An 18,802-nucleotide genomic window follows, 5' to 3' on the forward strand; every position below is an offset into this window, starting at 1 on the left:
GAATGTGAGAAATAAACCACAAAAGTTTATCACGGTCGGCTGTTCTGCATCTGCATAACATATTCGCGTGGAAGCAACCAGTGATACATGACTAACGAAACTCCAAACATAACTAACGAAACTCCAAAAGAAGGTAAAAGTGCCAGGAGGTGGCATGAGTTCAAGTGTAAGGTTAAGATTATGAAATTGTTGGACGTAAGGCAGACTTCAGCGGGCGCAGGGTAGGCATCTGCCTTGTAGTGGACATGGTTACGCTAATGCTGTGGTCTAAGCCACCAAAATTGAGCCAATAAGTTACGCTAGGGCCGCCACTGAAATTCGATAGCGGCAGTAGGTATCAGTACATGTTCGTGGTTGATGTGAACAGAGTAGTAAAGTTTGCCTACGTACCGTCTTTGTTAAAAGTAACCAGGCTGCGTGTTTTGCTTCTCACTTGTATTATAAAGCCTCACTTCTTGACTAGTTTTTTTTTATAGTGGCAATCCTTACGTAAGGATTCCCACTATAGAAAAACTAGTCAAGAAGTGAGGACAGGTGCTCAACTTTGCATCGCAGAGATTTAGAGCTTCAGAAGTGGTATGAATCTGCTACCACATGACTGAGAAGCAGATCCTGCAGCCTGGTTACTTTTGGCAAAGACGGTACGTTCTGCAGCAATGAGGTTGGTGTCGTTACTACTATTATTATTGTGGAGCCATACCGATCACGTTGACGGGCGCTATGCAAATTAAGCCGCAGTCACCTGTTTGTTCAGACTGCTATTGCATTCGTTGCCAGCAGGCATATTTTGTTCCGCCTGAAGACAAGGCAGCTGCCTTTCGGCCTCCCTGCGCCACAGCACTTTCTGTCATAATTCAGCGTGATCTTCCTTATAGTCCCGCGTGTTACGCAGCCTATAGTTGCAATGCGAGTTTTGCAATTACAGAAGAAGCAACGGTTTACAAATACCAAACGCTGCCAAGGCTGGACACAAGTCGCGCCACAGTGACAACGGAAAGGCGAGCGAAGTGCACAATATGTGGTGTGCTATATTAACGATGTTGGCAAGCGGCAGCAGGGTTTCCGCGGACAGACGATTGGGGATCGGTAAGGTTGAGATAGCCTATTCTTCTCCGGTCGGGAACAAAATGCTGTCGCCTTTCCTATCCTCATGGTTGAAAAATAGCGTTCTAGGGACCAGGGAGCAGAAGAGAGACAGACACAGGACGAGCGCTGAGAACTCCTGAACTCGCAACTAGGCCTTTTTTTTTTTTTTTTTTTTTTTTATAAAACCCGTGGTATGTAAAGGAAGAAAAGCATGGTACGTGGAAACTAGGAAAACATAAGGCGTGCACGAAGCTCAGTAACCGCCTAGAAACCAAGCCCCTTGTGAGATAAAACTATGAAAGGTTTGCTAACGCAGTCGCGTTTCTCTGTCGCGATAAAATATGCTTCTGCCAATTCCGGCGTGGTCTGGTCCTTGTGGGCGTGTAACACTTGTGCCTCACTTAATAAGGCCAGTGCACGTATTCCTCTCCTTTCTCATCACTTCTCTGACAGTGAGTGACAAGACTTTCATTGCCGTTTACCAGTTTATTTTGGTGCTCTTGCAAACGCATGTTCAAGCAGCGACCAGTCTGGCCAATGTCATGGGCTCTGCAAGAGAGAGGAATGCTGTAAACAACGCCTGTGCGGCAGCTGACGAACGGATCACTCGGGCACAGGTGTTATACCTCAGACAGGCACATGTGTTATCCGCCCACAAAGAAATGTAGGCCACGCGGGAAGACAGAGCAACACGGCTGCGCAAGCACACCTTTTTCGCTTTTACATGGCAAGGAACTCGTGTTTCTTGGATGGCTTTGAGCATTGCCTCATGTTCTGTTGTTTTCCTCGTTTTGCCGTGACAGCGACCGGGACCGACTACTTAGCTATAAAGACATCACGCAACACTATAGATTAAGTCGAGCGGTATACCCGTTTGTTTGTCATATCACTAAACAAAGGCAGGATAATATTTGGAGACTTATACTTGAACATATCACAACTTGTGTGGCGCACAGATGTTTTACAGGATCACACACCTCGTTAACAGTTGTGATACAGAGAGGCGTGCAATACAGAGAGGCATGCAACAAGCTACAAAAACACGGCTGAAGTGGTTCACATGATCTGGACATGCCCGAAAATAACGCAAACATGTCAGGATGAAAGAGCAGAGGCCCTAGGAGGCTCTGATGCTCATCTCGGACCCGACAACACAGCTTGCTCTCATCCAACTGGCTGGAGACATCGGCCAGACCCAATCCATCCTACTCTGTTGGAAAATAGTAATTCAATCATTCAGTCAATTACGTGTAATGCTTTTCTTTATATATATTCCGTAAGTTATGAGTTCAACGCTCGTCCTCTCTTTCTTCTGGTCCCTAGCCTTTGCGCGCTCTTTTTCCAACCGTGAGCCTATACCAACTCGTCCAACTGAATGCTTTACTTTCTTATCCTGCCTTACTTGTCCCTGTGGTTAAAAAATTGCGAAACTGCTCATTTCCACACCACTCTATTTGTAGCAAGCACACGTATGTTTCACAGGATTTGAATGCTTGAATGAATGGAGATCGTAAATCTTTCAACGATGTCACGTCATATTCTTAAAAAGCGTAGCCTAACGTCCTCCCGTTCAAAACTACGCTACCGTATGCGTTGAATCTCACGGGAACTCACGGTAACGAATCGCCAGACCTTTGCTTTGTTGCTGTGCAGGGGCAGACAGCACTTGCGTGACATGGTGCACCATGCGCTATGGGCGCTGTTGATACAGGTACCTATCACACACATACGACCGCGTAGAACTATCAGAATTAGGTGACAGGGCAGACCAATCTCAATGAAAACACGCGCCAGTACAGCCGGCGTACTCGGCGTGCTTTCAGATGGCTGCATCGTCGTCAATTTTTCCCTGGTACACAAAGTGACAGTAGGAGAAATCGGCAGGAGATGAAAAAAAAAAAAAAAATCGCCGCTGCGAACGTCGGCAATTCGTGCAGGGACACATGAGTAGCGGCGACTCGTATCCCGGAAGGACTTTCCAAAGCGACCGCTAGGGCGTAATAGGCGTACGCGACGGGCCACAACTGCCACACCAAGTGCACCTACACAAAACAGCCGTGCCACGAGTGTAGCTGTGACCGCCCTATCCTCAAAGACTTCTTGTAGCCCCATCCACCCATCTGGCTTTCTGCTGCGTCACGCTACGCTTTGACTCCCTTAGGAACGACTTCTGCGCTGATCAGTGACCGTCGGTCATCATCTTCCACCTTACGAGCTCCTTCAATAAGTACGCAGATAGCCTCAGTTGTACACAGTGCCTATAGTATACTCTTCTTTTTATTATGGGCAGTATGACTTCGTGGCGCCTTGCTATTAGGCGCATTTCACGCATCCTGCGCGCTGTCACCACCACCGGTGTCTTTCTCGGCGCTATTGCGTGCCAGGTTTCGCAGTGCGCATTGTTGCCATTGGCATGAATGTGCTAGTACGGATGGAGCATACACACATAGTGCAATGATGATGATAATGATGACCTCCGATATAATGGCACATACCCACGGCGGGGGATTGGCCAGGGTACATACATCGTAGATTGTGAATATATATTATGGTCAAGTACTAGAGTTTTCAGATAAATATGGGTGTTTAACTAGAATTTGGAAAAAAATATCAAAAGGGAAGTCTTACCCAGCATAGGAATCTGCGTGTTGAAATTATGTAATCATGAATACAATCGCACACTGGTTTCAAGGCATATCTCTTGACGCTTGCCCGAAGGAGAGGAGAACTGGAATGGTTAGAGGAAGGCTTATTCTCGAAAGGGGAGTCGCTGTAAATTTCTGCAGAGATGCGAACCACCGGCAGAAGAGAAAAAAAAAATGATCTATGGATTCAATTTCTTTGCAGGACTCACAGAGGTTAGTAACGGATAGCCCCGAACGGCATAAATACAGATTTAGTTCCGGTAATCTGCAGCGCAAGAGAGTCATCGCCTAGAACTACAGATGCGTCCATGCCAAGGCCATCTGAGGTGTTGGTAATTCGGTCCAGAAAGAAAGGCTCATGACTGAGGTAATGCAGACGTTGGGAATTTTGAAATCGTGCTAGAGTTAAGTAAAAGGTATTAGATATGCACGGAACTAGAGGTACACCAAGGGCGGAGTTCGCTAAAAAAAAAAAAAATCTGTTCTTTCATTAGATGTAATACCACAGCGGCCAGGGACCCAGTGAAAAAGCAATTCTGCAATGTGAGGAGGAATAAAACAAAAAAGGGGGAACGGCAAAGCAGAGTGTCCCTCGAATTTTCGAGCGATGCCAACACGGATAGGCTGTCAGAAAGAAAAATAACATTTGCAATATTACTAGAGATATTTGTCAAGGCTAACTCAATGGCCAGAAACTCAGCAGCGAAAATTCGCGTATAGTCAGGGACCTGAAATGAATAACTCCACTCAAGAGCCTGGGAGTATATGCCAATAGCTGCTTTTCCATTCTGCTGGGCGGCATCTGTAAAAATGGCAATATGGCTCGGAAAATTGTCTAGATAATCCTCTACAAGGGCATTTAATACATAGGCAGACACATTTTTAGCATTCTCTGGGAGGGTGTCATCAAATGGGATTATAGTATCAGGCCGCCGGTGGTTAACTTGTACTAGAGTTTATTGATACGGAAAGTTTCGACACCAGGGAATTAGTAAACACAACCTGAGGGAGCTTGTACCTAGACCAAATATTATCAAAGAGAATGATGGGATCGAAGTAAATATGGGGTTAGCCAATCCTGGCACCGGCTCGCAAGACCTTAAATATGTTCGCACAGTGAGAAGCTGAAACCCTGAATTTAGCTTAGGTATCCGAGCTTCCAAGTAAAGCAAAGCATTGGCCACTGATTTGGGCAGACCTAAACAAAGGCGCATAGCTCGCCGTTCCAAAACAAACAAGGGTTCAAGCTTGTACTTTGGGCACCCAGAAAAAAGAATGAAGCCTAATTAAATTATTGGCCGTACATAGGTTTTATAAAGCAAGAACAGTGTCCCGATGCATAACATATATTTTATTGCCGATTCTTGTCAACCAACTAAGGGCACGTTCACCTTTAAGCACAAGACTTCTGATTTGGGGCCTCCAGTCTAACTGTGGGTCGTATATATACCCAAATATTTAACAGAATCAACCTGCGGGATTAGGACAGAATGATAAGACAAGTAAATGTTAACAGAGGTTGTCTGCGGGAATACGAGGACAGCACATTTGTTGTCACTTAAAGTTAGCCTTAGGATGTCCAGCCAGACTTAGAGCATTTAGATAATCTTGCAACAAACGATATAGGTTGTGAATATTTGTGGCAGAAGCAAAAAAAAAAAAAGAAAGCAATATTGTCTGCATACACATAAACTCTGATGGCCGGGTGAATAGGAATATCACGCATTAGTATATTGAACAATAACGGTGAAAGGACTGCGCCTTGTTGTAAACCTCTTGACAGGGGGTAAGTGTTGGAATGTAATGCACCCTTTGTGCAAAATAATGATCTATCCTTTAAAAATTCCCTTATCCGCGCAAGGATGTATAACGGAGGATGTAAACTAGCTAGTTTATGAAGCAAAATGCTGTATTCTACACTGTCGTACACATTGACAATATCTAAGGTAGCTAGCACTGAAACCTCTTTTTGCCTCATGGCAACCTTAATACGGCTCTCAAAGTCTACGTGTGCGCTCCAAATCGAGCATCCCTGTCGGAATCCAATCTGAGCCTCGCTAAAGCCATGAAAGAAAGAACATGATCCGTGAGACGAGAGTAGGCTAACCGTTCTATAAGCTTAACTAAATTTGAAGTGATAGCAATCGGCCGAATATTGTCGAGATCAAAACCCTTCCCCTGGTCTTTCAGTAATAAAATTATTTTCGATGTTTCCCAAGCTTGTGGAAACCAAGCTTTTTCCAAAGACCAATTCACAATCTGTAATAGGTCCGAGGCAAAGTCTTTCAATAGTATTTTCAGTATGACAACTGATACTCTGTCAACACCAGGGGCAGCCGACTGCAGGCAATTAACTACTGATAATAATTAAGATTTCAATACCTTAGTAAAGTTAGTGCCAAACTGCAATCGGGCTGAAGAAAAGGTATTGCGAGCTTGAAAGAGCGTCGCAAGGCCTTGGGCAATGGATTCCAATTGATGTAATTAATCTTGTGTGGACAAAACCGCGGACTGGGTGGTATGAAACGAGGGCAAAACTTCTGTACGCTACATGCATCCATAGAGAGATTTCCGGTTGACTGGGTTAGACAAATAGGTGTTCAGATTCGCAATATATTCCTCCTTAGCCTTGGACATTGTTATTTTAAACGAAGCTGCAAAGAATTTGTAATTATTCCATTTGTTTGGGCACAGGTTATGGGCTAGGCGCTTCCATGCGGCTTTCCTCAGACGATAGGCTTTTTCACACTCTTTATTCCACGAGTTCGAAGGAGTCTTGGTTTTAGGGGCAGACTGAACAATAAACCGTGATCACCGAGTTGCGTCTAACACTGAAGACAATACTTGAGGACCGCGATTTGATTTATCAGAAGGGGCAGATGATCTGAAGACCTCCCTAGAAATTTCTTGAATACTGAAATGTTGACAAATTTACGTGATGTACCAGTTGGCCTAATCGAACTACATGCAATGTTGAAAGTGAATGGGTAGTGGTCACTTGACGTACCGTAGTCTATTGTAGACCACGACGATACTCCAATACCATTTATAGCTAATGTTAAATCAATAGCTGAATGAGAATTTGCTCTCATATAAGTATAGGCGCGACTATATAACAATCTACATCATTTATTGACATCCAAAACCAAACTGCCCACTATAGTCTGTTCTGAAACCCCTTATGACATGATAAGAATTGAAGTCCCCAGCCAAAACTACATTTCAATTAATTCTCAGCAAAGCTTCTAAACAGTCTGTCCTACGGACTCCTGTGGGAAAGTAGATATTTGAAATTATGACGGGGACACACTGCGAGGCAATAAACTCAACGGCAAGTATCCCACAATCAGGCCCAATAAATTCATGAACCACTTTAGCGCGATGAACCAGATTGGTTGAAATAAATGTTAGCCTCCGCCCCTGCCGTGTGGGCGATCAGCTCTAAAAACACGGTAATTTTCACCTGCGAAAGGACTGTTAGGAGAGAACCAGGTTTCTTGCAGTAATATAATATCAGGGATAATTTTACGGATAAGGTGCTGCAGGTCGTCGAAAGATGATAAGATAGAGTGACAATTCCACTGGAGCACAGAGATTCCCGCCATGATTAATGGTGTCACTAAAGTTGCGACGCTCGTGGGGAAAACCAAAGCTCGAGCAAGAATCACGCTGGGCGCCAGATAAAGGCCTCACCTTGAGAAAAGGGGTCCGCGAGCCATGGTCTCGCCTGACGAGTGACAATTATTTCCAGTCTCTTTTAAAAACACCGGTTTATTTCTGGATAAACGCAAAATTCAATAAGAGGAGCAACAAACAAAAGAAACGCCGCTGCGCTGGAGACATGCTGTCGACGAGCACGACAATACACAGCCAAGGATAAAACCTAACGAGGGTCAGGGCTTCACTGCGACAAACAAAACACCCTGCGGCGCGAACAGGGCGAGCGTAAGGGCCAAAGCACTAACGGCGGTGCAAGAAACATTGCTCCTCGCGTGAGTTGCGCCTCGCGTGGCAGCAACTCACGCGAATACGCCTAGGCCGTTTCTGCAGGCACTCCTTCCATATTCGTGTCGCAGGTCTTCTTTCCGTTGTCTGTGCACACCCCGCTGGCCCGTGACGCTCGCTGGCCGCCTCGCGCTGGCCTCCCCGCCGGGGCAAAAGGCCCCGCGCCTTGCTTCCGACGCGCTTATCTACCACCGTCTTCTCGCCGCTAACATCCCGCCCCCAAGATTGGCTGCTCGCTCATGCGCACTCGCGCTGCCCGCGCAAACACAATACAAATAGGAAAACGCGCGCGATTTAAAACATTTACAGGGGCTGAAGAGCCCCACACAACAAATAATTTCCGCGCAGGCTGCAAGTTGCATCGCTGAATCTATTTATTAAAATCAAGTATCCCGGCAACAGCCTTCTGTACAGAACCAACAACCGACTTTGTTAAACTCGTTTCAAGAATGTCTAAGACACTCTGCTCATCGGCCCTTTTTGGACAAATGGGATCATCAGCTGTGTGACTGCATTGGCAAAGACAGCAGCTAATAGTCTCACATGTGCAGTGATCCGAAGCATGATCACCGCTGCAAACGCGCCAGCGCGTTGCCGACTTGCAAGCTTTGGCACTGTGTCCAAAACACCAGCAATTTTTACATTGTAATGGCCAAGGACGGGCAAGAGGACCCTGCAAATGTGGCAATAACTGACTCGGTTGGTACGCGTGAGCCTCCAGCCTCACTGATACAGCGGTAAACTGAAAGGATACCAACACCGCCCTCATGAAGGTCCTCAATAACCTCTGCTAGCATAGCGGACGAATCGACACCGCGGATTATTCCTTTCACGCATGCAAGTTGCTCTGGAATAAATGCCTTCACAGGCAATGAAGTAAATGATGTGCAATGCAATAAGTCAGCAAAGCAATCTAAGACATCAGATTTGAATAATAAACCTCTTCTACCAAATGCTCGCACCTCCGAAATCTGCAGGCATCGGCTGGTTGCAGTTTTCAGTTGATCTTGGATTAGACGAGGATTTTTTTTTATTTTAATTACGCTATCTCCTACAGGAATAAGTGCCACAGGGATATGCTTGACACCATTGGCAGAAAAGCATTTTAGTGGCATGCTATCAGCCGGCAAACTGACGAACAAGTTTACCGGACCTGAGCCAGGGGAAGACAACGTCATGGTCCTGCTTTGTCGCCTAGCTTGCCGCGCGTGCGGGCTACGGAAGACGAAGAAGAACAAGAAGACATGATCGAGTCAAGGAAGGATGCCATGTACCTCATCGGCATTCACATGGTAAGCGTGGCCGGCGCTTGTCCATTGCGGCTCAACATTGCCTATCTTTATGTAGTCTGCTACCGCTAAGCAACATAGAGCGGGAAACCGAGCAGTGAGGGGTTTGAAACGCTAAAAGATGCGCATCTCTGGCTGCCCTCCCAGGTGCCCAACCTCGTCGGCATCGTGCGCTTTTCGTACGGCTTTCACCGAACGGGGGCACGTAAGTGTGTGTTCCGCTGCGCCACGGGTCAATCGTCGTCATTTCGTGTGGTAGTGCACTACAGCGTCTTCGGTGCCGTGCACAAAGCGAATAGTAATGAAAGGTGCATATACGTTGCACACAAATCGTGTAAGCAACTAAAGGAACGTGCACACAGGTTGCTGCAGATAAGCTCAGTATCTTTAGGTGGTGTAGATTTCCAGCTTGTTTATTGTTACTGCGGACACGAACTTCTTATTGTATACAAGAGATAATGCATATGTTATATATATATATATATATATATATATATATATATATATATATATATATATATATATATATATATATATATATATATATATATATATATATATTATTTCTGATTCATAAGAAAGGGGACGCTAAGGACATTAAAAATTACAGACCAACCAGCCTACTGTCTGTTACGTATAAGGTATTTACTAAGGCAATCACTAATAGAATCAGGACAACCTTAGACTGTAATCAAGCAAATGATCAAGCAGGTTTTCGGAAACGGTACTTCTACTATCGATCATATTCATACCATCAACCAGGTAATAGAAAAATTCTCGGAATATAACCAGCCCTTATACATAGCATTCATTTATTACAAAAAAGTATTTGACTAAGTTGAAACTTCGGCGGTGATGCAGGCATTGCGAAATCAGGGGGTAGACGAGCCATACGTGAAAGTGATGGAAGATAAATATAGTGGCTGCACAGCAACCATAGTTCTGCATAAAGAAAGTAACAAAATTCCCATAAAGATAGGTGTTAGGACAGGAGACACGATCTCCCCAGTACTATTCACAGCTTGCTTAGAGGAAGTATTCAGAGACTTGGAATGGGAGCAGTTAGGGATAAAGGTAGATGGAGAATACCTCAGTAATCTGCGATTTGCTGATGACATTGCCTTGCTAAGTAACTTCGGGGATGATCTGCAAATAATGATTGGTGACCTATAGACAGGAAAAGTAGAAAGGTAGGCTTGAAAATCAGTATGCAGAAGACTAAGGTAATGTTCAACAGCCTCGGGAAGAAACAGCAGTTTACGTTAGGTAGCGAAATACTGGAAGTAGTAGGCGAATATGTCTACTTAGGGCAGGTAGTAACCGCAGATCCGGACCACGAAAAGGAAATAACAAGAATAATAAGATTGGGATGGAGCGCATTTGGCAAGCACTCGCAGATTATGACTAGCAGCTTACCGGTATCGCTCAGGAGGAAGATATATAACAGTTGCATCTTACCTGTACTCACCTATGGGGCTGAAACGTGGAGGCTAACCAAAAGGGTTCTTCTTAAGTTGAGGACAACGCAGAGGGCTATGGAACGAAAAATGGTAGGGGTAACATTAAGAAATAGGAAGCGTGCAGTTGATGTGCGTGATTTGGTGTCGCACGGAGCTGAAGGGAGAAACATATCTCACCAAATGTCTCTCCTTCCCCAGCCGTCGACGGTTTCCTGTTCGACACGACGCTCGGTGTCGAATGCGTGCTGAACGTCATCAGCGACGCACTGGTCATCCTACTTCTTTGGAAGACGGTAAGCGCATCGCCTTGATTTTGCACCTCCTGTGTTATTGTAGCACTCGGCGGACATTGCGTTGTGTCAAGTCCAGCTTTCTTGGAAATGTTTTAATTTTGAAACAACTGTGGAATATTGTGGGATAGTGTGATGCAAATGTTGAAGGCAATGGTCTAATATTGTGATGAGGAGCAGAATTTTACTTCTCATGTTTGTCCTGTGCTCACAACGAGTAATTAAGACTGCTATATGGGTAACCAATTTGGTGCAGTTTTGAAAGTGACGAACAAAATCCAGAAGCCTGCTGAAACATAACATGCGGGTATATTGATTGTTATTATGTAGTTATACAATATTGTTACGAAGCGGCAAGCCGATAAAAACAGGAGAACAAAAGACAGAGAGAAGATGTTGGATGACCGTGAGATGACGTTTAATGAATATGTTAGCGGGCCTAGCGCGAGCGCTCCTGTCCGCGCCACTGCCCGCTTCTTTGTTGCTCGTGTTACTGTCCAAAATTTCCGGGTGCGAGAGCTGAGGAAAGGCAGACATATAGACCGCGGCTTCTGCATCTTGGACTGTTCCTGCGGCTGCACTCGCGATAGAGGCAACTTCGGACTGAAGCTCTTTTGCTACTCAGCGCACCACTCGTTTTCTTCAAAAAACAAACAAAAATAAACATTGTCATGCACTGAAGCTATATACGTTCACTATATGTTTGATGAACGTGGAAACTGCAAGTGTAATGAGCTAAACAGCGCTGCGATTCGGTTAAAAATTTAGCATCAAGATTTAGCCGCCTCTACTGAGCAGTGGAATAAGAATGGGTCGTGTTCTAGGGTAGTTAGTGGGTGTGGAAAGAGCGCAGGAAGCGGTATGCTGGGTCATTTCGTTGCTTCTACGCGATGCCCTCTACAGCATTAAATGAGGAGCAAGCAAATGCAGCTATAGTTAGCTATTCAGCTGCTTTGTTAGATGACGGTCATGAGCTATCTTCTGTAATTTATAGCGCCCCGATTTAAGTGATGCCCTTTTATCCTTACGGGGTATAAGAGACCACTGCAGAAACTGAATTAGGAGAATGAAAAAGCATTGGTGTTGGCTCGACGTGGGTTGCTCCTAGTCGACTTCTTTCTACACATATACGTACCCACTCCGTTAAGATCCGTCCGCCACTCTTGGCTTCCGATGCTACCACTCGGCACGGCCCAGCAGTTTTTATCATCCATGAGTCGCGTAACTGATGACTCGTTACTCACGAATTACATGACTCCACCTTTCTGTCACATCACTTATAAGTCATAACATATGAATCGTTGGTGATACAGCACTTCTTTATATAATGACTTACAACTCTCATTCAGTCATTAACTGATGATGTCACGAGGAGACCAACTTCCGGCAACACATTTTGCGGACACTACCGACGCCAATATAATCTACTAAAGCTTTCGCATCAACAAAGTGTGACGATGACACCCATGTCGCTTACGTCACAGATAATAACCCGCACAGCTGTCGCTTTTAAAGTTTTCAAATAGTGTGGATCAGTGCACAGGGTGCTTAATTGGCACATATATTAAAATGAAGTCTCTTTTTTTCTGCGCAACTCAACTAGTGAGTACTGTTCTTTTCAAATTCGCGTATTTATAGTGCTTGTACATATTGTTGAAGCTCAAAGAGTCCCCTTACTTGGAATCAACGGTGCTTGAAATCTGTCTTCGTTGAAGGCAGTTCCTGTGTGTCGTAACTGTTGTGACAAGAGAGGAAGCGATAACAGAGGGGAAAGCTGTGTTACTAAGAGACTGGAAAGGATGTCAGTTAGAAAACCCGAATTACGTTTCTCAGTCAGTGGCACAAGATGACATTGCATAATGCTGTCTTCCAGACATCAAGAGCGCCTGAGTGTAAATACCTTCTTTGACTTCGCCTTTCTGAACAATCCCCTAAAGTTGAAAGCAACTTACTTATTTTGCTAATTGATATGTGCTGTTGTTTTTTCCTGACATAACAATGGAAGAGCTCTTTTGTTGCACTGTTGTTTTGTTTATCTTTCTTCTGCGTTAAAACAATGTAGGACACGGCGAGCAGACGCGCCACCCTGGACCCTGTGAGTTAAACTATTACCTTGCTTTTGAGTGCAACCCGCAGTATATATGGTGTTTGCTGCGACCTTTGCGGCGTTTTGTTCGCACATACTTCGCGCTTAGTAGAGCAATATGTTGCGCGAAAGCTTTAGGCAGACAGGCTTGGCTTCCTAGTGCAGACAAGCTGCACAAATTATGTGACGAAGTAAAGACAAACATCCACAGTTGCTGTATCTAAATTCGACGTAAATTCATAACACCAAAAAAGGATTTACTACAAACGCCCCTGGTATCTGCCCTCCCATGTATGCTAAAGCATGAAAGAACAACAGATAAGCTAAAAAATACTCATGAAATGGTCGCATTATAAACTCACATGGACATCATGCGGGTATTGAGGAAGCTATGGTTCATTTTATGGCGAAACTCAGAACTCCGCTCAACGATACTGCGTAAAGGTGTGTTTTGTGTGACTTATAGTTCGTATGGGGGGTGGGGGGGGGGGGGGCACAGAAGGTCCCATAGTGACTCAGGTTACGAGAGGCGCCATAGTGTTTGACTCTAGAAATTTTGACCACGTGGGGTTCTTTAATGTGCACTGACATCGCACAGCACACGGGCGCCTAGTTTTTCGTCTCCATCGAAAAGCGGCCGCCGCGGCCGGGACTCGTTATTACGGGCTTGAGCTTAGCTTGGCCAGCTAAGGCATAATTACCTTGATGATATTGTTCTCTATCTTAACGTGCGCCTTGAAATTTCTTCTCTTGCAAGCTCTCTCCGCTGTCTTTTATAAGTGGCTGATATTCAGATGCCGTTAAAGCGAAGAAAGCTGATATCAAGCCCACCGCGCTCAATGCAGGCAGCAGTTTCCCGTCTGCTGGGCGTGTTCGTTATGTGGAACACCGTGGCACTTCTATTCTGCTGTGGCGCCAACCTCGCCGGGCTCCGCTACCCGCCCAAGTGGGTTAGTATATACGGTGCATCATTTCAACGAGGCGTGTCAGCCATGGCTGACAATTACGCCATGCTCACTGTACTTACCCTCAGCGGATTCAGGCTTAGCTAGCTTACAAGTTTGTGTGTCCTTTAAATGAACACTGGTCACAACTTCACTCATTCAATGCTTACTATGAATGTCGATTCTATGTCTCTTTCTCGGTATATATGTTAATACTTTACCAGCAGAAAAAAAAAAAGAACCTTGCTGAGAAAAGTGATTTTAAAAATTTTCCTGCGCCTCAATTTAAACCATGGGATTTCCACAGCAAGGAAGTTTGATCGTCGTCATTTTAAATTGCGCAATAGGATAGCATAGCCTTCAATGTCCACGCCCCGCATTCAGTGTCAACGCAGTTCCCTTGCGACATCAACCACTGGCAGCGACACCTGTATTGTGTTTTGGAGTTCTTGTATAAATAATTAACATAGGCTGTGTTTTCTGTGATTATTTGATCGATACGGGCCGACATCCATTTATCCTCGGCGACTTTTCTATAAGATGCAGGTGGTAGAAATTGCAATAATTTCTTTTTAATTCGCGATAGTAAAAGAAATTAACACTTTCTCGCAGCATTGCAAACCTCGTTTTCCGAAAAAAAAAAAAGAAGTGGGCCTCACCTGCCAGGAATGAAAGCCATGCAAAACAATCTGTCGCTAACCTAACCTAAACTTGCCAGCAGTGCCACCTGAAGAGGCCCCGAAACGATAACACCATTAATATTGAAATGAAAGAAATTCGTAGAGATGGTCAGAAACGAGAGGGCAGAGGCAAGGAGACAGCACAGGGCGGTTGTCTCCTTGCTTCCCGTCAACTGGCCTGCAATCACACTGTGAGTATTCGAGTCAAATTTAGAAGCTCTACGTGAAGCATATAATTTACGAATGACCTTTTTAAAAGTACTCCTGGCGACCGCTGGCAGCCGATTATGGTGATACCTTGCCGCGCATTCCTTTCCCGATGACGTCATATGGGTTTCTGGTTGCGCCCACTCATTGGACGCTCCCAAGTGAAGCGGGCGGGACGTGGTGGGGTAAGCTCCGCCCGTCGCGACTTCTTTACTTTTTCTTGCTCGCCAGCGTGCGCTGAGTAGAGGGAGGGGAGGGGGGGGGGGGTAGGGCGACTTTCAATCGCCGATATTCAAATATAATGAAGGCTGATGGAATGCATATTGCTCGCGCACATTTTTATAGTTTCAGCAAATAGCTTTTCATGTGTCTTGGAAAATTTCGTGACCGTACCGTTGCATCCGTGTGAAGTGAGATCAACGTCAAATTTCATGCTGATGTGTACTTAAGTGAATTAGGCCCAAAAGTTGTTCGTTATTTTTTCTGGCATATCCTTGTGAAGGAAGACAATTTTTGAAATCTCTTACGTCTCATTGATACTGGTTACTGGTTTCTTGATCGCAAAAATATAAAGGTTTGATCTTTAGGCTTAAGTTAATCGTGTTTTTAACCGACAGCCAAACGCATAAAACTTTTAAATCAAATAATAGACATCTATGATATCTTGCAGCCAGCTGTTACTTGCGCGCAGTTGGTTAGCTTTGGGATTATCGATGCCCAGCTGTCGACTATAATGACGAACTGTGAAGTTCGGAGTGGCTATAGCTTCTATGCAGTTTTCATTGGAAAGCACGCGCGTTCAGGCTTCGCCATTTCATTTGCTTTGTTTGCTTGAGGCAATCATCTAACTGCTTAGACTAGTTGGCTGTAAAAGGAATATATTGCCAATATTGACATTTTTAACGTGAAGGTCGCTTTGAATAATGAGCGAACTGGCCGAAGTTAGCAACCTGAGTGATCCTACCTTGTTTTCTCTCAGTACACAGGACAGAACGCAGAGACGATTACCATCAGAAAACAGGTAAGCACAGAAATAAACCAACTTGCAGATTAATACCTGCGACGCATTTCTTGCTGTCGCTGTTTCAATGTTAACGCCTCGCCAGATCGGCAACGTTATAGGAATACACACTAAGTTCACATGTCTCTCACATGCACAGATGACTGTGGTTACGTTCTGGGCGCCTTGGATCATCCTATCCGCACACTGGAAGGTAAAAACATTTGATTGAAATGAAAAGAAGGTCGACGTACATATGGGTAGGCTACATTCCATCCACCGTTTCTACCGTCCCCCACACCTCTTCAAACTCGTCATCTCAACCTATAGTATCGCCTTCATATCTTGAAAAAGGCAGCGTGAATTCCACGATATTGGCCGGCAATCCCAGGCTGCTCACCACAACGATACAGACACGGTATGTGTGTTGTCTAAGCTCCCAATGTCCCCAATCCTATTCCCTATGTATACGTATGAACAATTAAGAAACCCCGCAAAGGAAGGAGTATCGCAAGGAAAAGACGAAGGAAAATAGTATATCACGTGCATGTGAATAACTACTAGTTATAGCTGTTTAATTAACAAAATAAAAGGACAGGCTCGCTGCAACTGCATTGCAATGAATTTACAGCGCGTCTTTTCTTTTATCGGGGGATCACGGTCCCCACATCTTAACAGCAATCTTTTCAGGAACCATGTTAACGGCGATCGTTTTGTGCTCTGAGACGCATAGCAGGACTGACTACGCAAAAAGGAAGAAACATAAGAAACGGCATGAGACACGAAGCGTTTCGTGTTTCGTGTCATCTCTTGTGTTCCCCTTTTTGTGTTATCTTTAATTTTTAGCACCGCAACCCTATAGCTGCTGTGCAAAAAAGCAAATAATAGCCAGTTTTAAAACATTGCTCTGAGGGATAATTGAACAGATATATCCACGCATTTTTTTCAGTTTATATAACAGCAAAACGATTTCATGACGTTATTGCAAATATACTGATTAAAACGTTCAGGCTGGATCTATTTATTGGGATAAAAGGGGGTGGGATGGTTGGAGGTATGTATAACGCTAGCTTTAAATGAGAGTGGAAGCATGTATTGCGCCTTATGACGCTTAGACTGCACTTTAAATCCCCAACTAAAATCACTTTAGGTTCACCAACACCTTGATATTGAAGCCATGACCACCAGAGATATGCCCGCCCTAGTGAAAAACATCATATGAGTCACAATAACCTCATACAGATTTCTCATACTAAATTCATACAAATCTCATTAATTCTCATATACTTCTCATATGATGAATGAGTTTAGTATGAGATCATATGAGATTATATGAGATTTGTATGAGATTAGTATGAGTTCTGTATGAGAATTTGTATGAGGTTAATGTGACTCATAGGGTTTTTCACTAGGGCGTTGACAGCATATGTTTGAGGTGCATCGTCTTTCACAGCTGTACTACACCAGCCTCCTCTATGAGTTCTACAAGCTCTACGCGGCAACCAATGGCAAGGCATTCGACGAAGAAAACCTCGTCCACGTGACGACTGGCGATGACGCGATGGGCGCTGGTCCGTCGTCCTTACCACCAATGTACCCAGCCCCACCGGCCTCCTGGCCAAGGCCCGTCATCGCGTCAGCACCCCCGCCAATCTTTATGGATCCGACTCCGATCATCGGTCTGAGTCCGGCGTTTGGCGTCAGTCCGTACGCGCTGTCACCCGGCATGCCGTGGCCTCCAGCCTTGACTGCCGGACCTCACGGTCAGCCACCAAACCCATCGGGGCCGAGTCGTCGCCCAGACCCTACGTCTACGGGTGCCGTAGTCGCATATAGTGCGGCGCCAGTCTGCTCGGCATGCCCCGGAGACCTCAAAGCCCCGAGACCGCGGCCTCCGAAATCCGGAGGACGCAAGAAGCAGTGATGATATGTAGTGCGTGAGCCGCGGCGCTGTGACTGCAATGTTCGCGCCTCTGCGGGTACATGGCTGGTGCTATCCGATCGTGGATAGACGTGAATTTCCCTCTGGGTATATCTGCATCGAACGCTGATTCGCTTCAATATGACGTCATACAAGCGGTAGCAAATGAAATACGATCCTAACAGTGCGACAGCTTTGGCTCAATAAACGCCCTCCAGGTGGCATTGGAAAGAATACGTGCCACGCCCTTGCTTTTTTCCACCACCAAAATAAATTTTCTGCATTATTTTACGACTTTAATGCGTTCTAGTAGATCTTCAGGTATCTTTTCTCTAGCGTCAAGTTTCTCCCGTGCAGGTTTCTCTGCGAACGTGCCTTGTGCTTGGCTTGCTATGAAAGCCATTTACATCCAGTTTCCTTTGTGTTTCTGAGACAGCACAAAATAAGCTTTTGTCGGGACCACAGTAGGGGATGATGCAAAAATGTTACTTGCTTTTCATTGAAAAACTAATTTTGGTTTAGCTCTGGTTAACCCTAGCTGAATTGCGAAAGCAACGGCGGAAGCTTCTTTTGCCTGATACATTATTCCCCTATTAAGCCTTATCAGTGTAAGGTGCTATATTATTGGGTACAGTTAAGCTCATCTTTTAAGAGTGTGACGCGAAAGTGTAAGCTACCAGCCCACATATAAAGTCACGCTTCAACCAAGCCGTATGCACGTGTCTGCGTGTCGTAAGGATAACGAGAATGCAAACAGTTCTGGCAGGCTGATTCTGATATCACCCTCCCACATGAAAGGAGCGATCCGAGTTGGCAGCTCCTGACCGTGGCATAGGGGTAACGTGAATTCAAGTATCATGACAGGCTAATCTTTTTGTGTGGAGACCATAGCTACGCCTCTTCACGGCGTAGCTGCAGCCACCCGAAGTCTCGCTCTGGCTGTCGTAGTGTTGCTTTTGCAATTATAAAAAAAAAAAATGAATGTAGTCCTAAGGTACAGGGCTTAATCAAGTGTAATATTTTATGAGCCCTCTAGTAGCATAAATCATTTATCGAAGCTTACAGCATAGCTCCTACACAGATACTGTAATTAAAGAACATAACCGATGCAGGCGGTGTACTGTATTTCGTATAATGATGTAATCTACACCTGTATGTGATATGGATTAAACAGCTCTCTGTTGGTCTG

The 18,802-nt window shown here is 45.0% G+C and overlaps 1 protein-coding gene across 1 annotated transcript; it reads left to right on the plus strand.

Moving 5' to 3' along the window:
• Nucleotides 1-8,980: 8,980 nt before the first annotated feature.
• LOC146196704 (uncharacterized) lies at nucleotides 8,981-17,616 on the plus strand. Its single transcript, XM_084597059.1, has 7 exons — nucleotides 8,981-9,028; nucleotides 9,173-9,230; nucleotides 10,684-10,778; nucleotides 13,677-13,811; nucleotides 15,672-15,713; nucleotides 15,853-15,906; nucleotides 17,146-17,616. Exons 1-7 carry the CDS (start codon nucleotides 8,981-8,983, stop codon nucleotides 17,614-17,616), a joined length of 903 nt encoding a protein of 300 aa, XP_084453185.1.
• Nucleotides 17,617-18,802: the final 1,186 nt, after the last annotated feature.

Source organism: Amblyomma maculatum, chromosome 3 (assembly GCF_055883805.1).
Source record: "Amblyomma maculatum isolate TAMU_Amacu chromosome 3, ASM5588380v1, whole genome shotgun sequence".
Lineage (NCBI taxonomy): Eukaryota > Metazoa > Arthropoda > Arachnida > Ixodida > Ixodidae > Amblyomma > Amblyomma maculatum.

What these genes read in the sequence shown, in the direction of transcription:
- LOC146196704 (XM_084597059.1), top strand. Translation starts at nt 8,981, where the DNA reads ATGATCGAGTCAAGGAAGGATGCCATGTACCTCATCGGCATTCACATG. An exon ending in TCCTACTTCTTTGGAAGACG is followed by an intron (nt 10,779 to 13,676) that starts GTAAGCGCATCG and finishes AAGCGAAGAAAG; the next exon opens with CTGATATCAAGCCCACCGCG. An exon ending in CGATTACCATCAGAAAACAG is followed by an intron (nt 15,714 to 15,852) that starts GTAAGCACAGAA and finishes TCACATGCACAG; the next exon opens with ATGACTGTGGTTACGTTCTG.